The following is a 6,162-nucleotide window of genomic DNA, read 5'->3' as shown; positions in this document are numbered from 1 at the left end:
ATATATATATATATATATATATATATATATATATATATATATATATATATAAAAAATATGTTACCACACTGAACAATGGTGGGTTTTCATATATTTAGTTTATACAAAATATTTTCTGTGAATGAAACCACAAAAAAAAAAAGTTCACTTAGTATTTTTAAGAGTTATTGAGGACATTAATTTTTATTTAATATATAATAATATTTAATAATTGTTATCTATTGTTTTTCCATTCGGTTACCACAATGGAAAATTTTGGATTTAAAAATGCGTAGCAAGGGATATTAATTTCATTGTACTTCAAACATATATGACCGGAAAAACTCCGTGATTAACTTTAATACTCAAACCGAGTATATAAAAAGGTTATCATTGAATAAAATATTTGAAACAGTTAATTTTAACTGTTTTGTAAACGATTGCAACCGTTCATCAAAAATACGGTAGTCATTGGCATTCCTGCTAACAATATTTGTTTGGAAATGGCGTTGTTTTTCATGTTTACGTTTACAGTCTGGCTTTTGAAACAAGTTGGTTTAATGTAGGATGATTTTGGTTTGGTTTTTTTCTTGAATTGAACCTTTTAAAAATACAATGCGGTTATGTTAGTAAGAATGTATAAATACTTTGGAAATTACATTAGAAGCTAATGAAAACCGAAGCTCTTGGAACCACCATAAAACACAGCCATGTAAATATCGTATTGGTCCGAATATAAGGCGACCATTTTTACATAAACGAGAAATGAGAAAATTGGAAGTCGCCTTATTTTCCCACCCACGACATCAGCACCACAAACATATTTGTTCCAAGCTGAAAGCTACAGTAGAAACATTGCTAAACAAAATGTTCACGATTATTTATATTAACTAAAACTTCGTTACCTCACACGGGGAAAACGATAAATCTACCCAATATTGCGATAAGTCAAAATTGTTTAAAGATTAAAATTAAAATATTTGTTCTTGAGTAAAAATGTGAATGTTGAAGCATCTCAAAATGGCAACCTTTTATTACACAATTCATATTTGTACTTTGTGTACAATCGCGTGTTAACATTTACGTTAATTTAATTTCAGATTTTTAACGGAAATATTTGTTTTAAAATATCACAGCTATTTTCAGAACAATTGTTTACGTTCACAAGCAGAAAATGTTAAGAACATTTCGGATGTAATGTTTGGAAATTCACGGCTGCCAACTGTCTTTCCACAATATTTCTTTGTTGTAAAACGAAAATTGCTGAACACGCACGAAGACGCCATATTTACAGGAATTTGGTACATTGCTTCAAAAGCTATTTTAATAATTTCACAGTAATCCACTCTATTTATGTAAAAACCTTTCAAACAAGATAATTATCATAGATTATTCATTAAAATTCTTAGGACAGAGACTCTCTGTGAGAGAGTAATATGGACAAATATTCGCGGTCACGTCACTGAAGTTACCTATTCATGGCCGTACGCTTCACCATGGCAGCTAGCCACGTGTTTTGTTCCGGAAAGCTGCATTCTTTGTTTGCTTTGTTACGTTTAACACACTACTAAATAGTAATACGTAGCTTAAGTGAAACGGAAAGTTAAATGCGGTATACATAAATGCAAAAAGGATTTATCTTTATCAACACAAACTGTATGTCTAATGAATTTTCACATTAATTTCCACCAAAATTAATTTACATTTGTTTGGCCTCCTGAAAATGCAGGTCGCCTTATTCAGGCCAATACGGTATTCGCAATTTTAAATTTTGCTATTTGACTCACGAATGCGAATAGTTCGTCAGTTACTATTCGCAACTATTCGTGTTTACGAATATTCGCACACCCCTACTTTTTTTTTCAATAATGTGCTTTAATTTTAATATGTCATAAATAAATACATTAACATCACGGTAAATATACATATCGGTTGTTACGGTAACTATAGTGCAAATGTGATAGCTATCATGCTTCTGTAGTAATTATGGTACAGTAGAATCCCGTTATAGCGAGCACGGTAATAGCGAGAGCACGGCTATAACGAGGTCTTTTTGAGGAATTTACGGCGTGATCGCTTGAAGCGCGCTTTGGTTATTTGTCTGCTTTATCTCCACCCCTCTCGCTTGCCACTAGACATCTTGCCATGACGCCTGTCACATTCTTCAGCCTTGCAGATGCCACCTAAGTGGCTTTAAAAATAGAATCCCATCCTTTCTTTCTTTTATCAAACTTCTGTTAGTTATCTGTGCCTGCGACTTCAGTGTCACAGCATCACTGGCTGGCTTCAAGGCCAAGGTATGCTTGAGTCGAATAAACCAAGCCTTTGAATATACATATACTTGTACACATTTCTTATTATTTAGAAAATAGACAAAATCTATTTTTTCCCGCCATTAAACATAACAATGTGCACTTTTATTAAAATATAAATGCTCTTAATTAATCTGTTACGACATTTTCATTAATGAATAATAACATTGTTTATAACTATGTTAGGCCAAAAAAGTCAGAGCCGTCTTTATACTGGTTGCTAATTGATCATGTTAATAATACACAAATATTTATAAACTTGTTTGGAATTATTTCTGAGCAGGACAAGTTGAGTAATCGAATGCGGACTGAGTTGCTATACTTACGTGGCATGGTAGGGTATTCTGGCTATTTTGACGCAATTGGTGATCGCATCTGTACTTGTGGGGTATCGTTTTAAAGAGAATTCACACATCTGCTCACAGAAATTAAGATTTCGTTAATATAACCTGTTATTTTCCAATTATACAGATTTAAACACAATTTTTATGCTATTTTCGGTTAATTTTTATTTGGGGGGGGGGGGGGGGGGGGTGCTAAAATCTGTCCAATTCGGTTATGGCGAGGACACGGTTATAGCGAGGATCAAACCCGGAACCGTGACACCTCGCTATAACGGGACTCTAGTGTATCTACAAAGAATATTTAGTTCTTTTTATGGTAATTATCTAAAGATAACTATTGGGTTTGTACTGTAGTTATGGTACATCATCCATATTTCTTCGTAAGTTGTTCTTCATTTGTCTTTTCTTCATATTTACGTGCGCCATTACTATTTAAGACAGGAACTTTCAGAAAATTTTTAAACGGGACTTTATATCACACATTTAATAGCGTAAATGATGAGACCCCGGACAATTTAAACGCTTTATATGGAAAAACCTACCATGCGGAACCTCGTAAGCGAGTTTTACTGTATTTTTTTCCCCCTAAATAGTAAAACACCGTCACAATGCTTTCTGGCCAAATAACATGCTACTGTTGAAGCTCGAAATTTTCGAGCCTCACAATTTTTTCAAGCCAAGCTCGAGCTTGAGGTAAGTACTGGGCTGAAGCTCGATTTTCGAGTACTCGCAGACCTCTATTTTTTTTTTGGACTCGAAGCATTTCGAATCCATTAAAATTAATCGGGGTGAGTTCGGGTATTCATGGAACGGAACCGAACCAAAATCGAAAATTTCGGGTACCCGCACACCCCTAATAAAATGTGACTATTAATGCCATCATATTCGGGTAAATGCTGCCATTACAGACTGTAAAAGAAAGTATTCATTAAAACTGGTATGTATATATGACTTATAGTTTTTCTTAATGTTACAGAATTATTTATTTGCTCTCACATGAGATCCGGTCTGAAATGGTGTATGACAGCACAGAAGGCCATTCCATTCCGCCAAGACGTAGTCAGATTGGTGACTTTGACCCCCGGATAGTCACGGGTCACTTCCTTACACCACTCTAGGAGATCTTGGCCGGGCGTGGTTTCCTTGAGTCTCACATTCGGTGGAGATTCTGCTTCCTCCTTCTACAACCACAAAACATACAAATATCATACAGTATACCTTTGGTTACCTACATTTTACCACCTCTCAACACCAACAAGTAGGCAATAAACAGGATTGGCAATGCATGTAGTACTACATGCATACTGTGTGAAGCTGCTATTTTTAAAGCTGATAGTCTGTGCCATGTTTGCCACACCCAAAACATTATCTGGAGTGTAAAATTTGCATTGAGCCAACAGTTTTATGGAACTGTTTGCAACAAAAATTTTTAGTGAAGTTTTTAAGTCATGGAAAGGGTTTAGATTAAATCATTCCAAAATCAAATTTTCTTATTTTTGTTTTTTTTGTTTCTTGTAAGCTATGATTCAAACATTGGGTCTACATACATCCTTCTATGTTAAATAGATTTGCTACAACTTCACTCGAAACAATTTTCCTCTTAGGATCAATATGTTTCCCAATATTTAGCCCAAAATTTGACCGTAAACTTAAAAATCCACTTTTTGGAAAAAATATTACAAAATTTTTGAAGTGCTGTATCTTAGGAAGTATAAGACATACAGAGCTGCGGTCGAGCTCAAATTGTGGAAGATGTAGTCGAATTTCAAAACTGTAAGAGTAAGTTTTTCACTACCACAAATTCTGTTTAAATTATAAGTGGGGAAGAAGAATAAGAAGAAAAAGGAGGAGCAAAAATTTTGTCGTTTCTTGCGAATATCTCAAAACACACCAGGTAATTTTGTAATTTCCAGATTCTGATTCAGCAATCCAAAAAACATAGGTAATGATAATAAAACTGATTACTGGATTTTTTGCAACTTGAAATTTCCATTTGCCTGTATTATCAGTATTATGGCATTAAGTATTAATCAATTATCATGAGGCAAAGAAGTAATTTTCTCCTGTAAAACCAGGAAATAGGCTCAGACCATGAAGAACACACGGATCAGATGAGATGAATCATCCACAGAATCACAGATTACTAAGTACAACTATTCAAAACATTAAAAAAATAATGCAGTCATTATGTATTAGCTAAAATACCAATTTTTTAAAATAATTCATGATTATACAAACACACAAAAAAAAAAAAAATTCAGAGTTAAAACAAGTAGTTGAAGATAAAAACTAATAGTGTACCTGCGATAAATTAAGTGGCTGCAATGTCAGTCTGATATTCTTTGACTGGTCCTCCGATGGTTCACTGGAACAAAAGTATTAATACAATTAAAAAAAACACACATACTACAGTAGAACCTGATTTTACATTACCACATTTTACGTTATCCTGTTATTTGCACCAGTTTATTTCAGGCCCGTTTGAACCTCATTTAATGCAATGCAATAAATTCCCGTTGATTACAACGTGCCTATCATCTGCTTCCTGCAATTTATGCTATTTGTTTATGCTATACCTACATAAATTCGTTATTTCCGTGTTTGTTATGGATATCTTATCTATGAAGATATCACTATGGTGTGAAATACCAAATCAAAAATGCTGTTGGGAACACTAGCGCTGTAGCTCGTGAATTTTTCGAGGTGCTGCTTCATTAAAAACGGTACTGACAGGCAGCTAACACTGGCCTAATAAAGGCAGACTTCGAGAAAATGTAGGCATGCGACGCTGGTGCTACAGTTGATAGAATTTCCATCTGTTCATCACTAACTTATACATTCAGGATTACATACTGTATAGGCCTACATTTCTGGTATTAAATCTTTGTCAACGTCTGTTAAGAATAATATGGTCAGCAACAAATAATATTGTGAATAAAGGATTTTTTTTTTTTTTCCTGTGAGTAATTGACTGTGTTTTAATCTGTATGTATTTTAACAAGATGGCAGCATGTAAAAACGGAAAACATATTCGATTGATGAAAAACTCAACATTTTAAAGTGCTTGGACGAGCACACAGGTACTCGTGTTTCACTTGCTGAGAGGTTAGGCGTGTGGATTTCAACTCTGAACACAATTGTGAAAAATCGTGAAATGATTGAAGAAAATGCATCTCAGTGTGGTGGTTTTTCTAAGAGAAAATACATTAGTGCATCAAAATATGAGGAACTTGAAATACTTTTGAAGTAATCGTTTGTGGGTGCAAGGGCCTCGAATGTACCCCTTGCTGTATATATATATATATTTTTTTCTTTTAAAAATATAACTTTTGCTTTAGTTCACTTTCATTATGTTTTGTGAAATTTTTGGTAATATTCTTAACCTGTAAATGTCATGTTATTATGAATTGCTAATTTAAGTATGAAAGTACGAATATAGACTGTAAGCTTAAATATAAACTCTACAGAAAGTAGTGATGGGTCGATTCCGATTCCGGAATCGGTCGGTTCCACCGATTTCACTATAA

The 6,162-nt window shown here is 33.9% G+C and overlaps 1 protein-coding gene across 7 annotated transcripts in view; it reads right to left on the bottom strand.

Annotated features, from left to right (window-relative positions):
* The window catches only part of LOC134546306 (EH domain-binding protein 1-like), a 90,323-nt gene extending 85,267 nt beyond the window's left edge, over positions 1-5,056 (bottom strand). For 2 of the 7 annotated variants that reach the window (XR_010079131.1, XM_063389030.1), the window contains exons 1-2: positions 4,937-5,054; positions 3,632-3,816 (exon numbers count right to left, since the gene is read on the bottom strand). Coding sequence is in view for 5 of the 7 variants with exons in the window: in XM_063389030.1 (XP_063245100.1) it covers positions 3,632-3,675 (44 nt within the window). In the remaining 2 variants the exon portion in view is untranslated. Of the gene's footprint in view, positions 1-3,631; positions 3,817-4,936 lie in introns of all 7 variants that reach the window. The other 5 variants (XR_010079130.1, XM_063389028.1, XM_063389031.1 and 2 more) reach the window with 4 other exon arrangements.
* Between the last annotated feature and the right edge of the window lie 1,106 nt (positions 5,057-6,162).

This window comes from Bacillus rossius, chromosome 1 (assembly GCF_032445375.1).
Source record: "Bacillus rossius redtenbacheri isolate Brsri chromosome 1, Brsri_v3, whole genome shotgun sequence".
NCBI classification, from domain to species: Eukaryota; Metazoa; Arthropoda; class Insecta; order Phasmatodea; family Bacillidae; genus Bacillus; species Bacillus rossius.
This window is presented reverse-complemented; position numbering and strand designations above follow the sequence as displayed.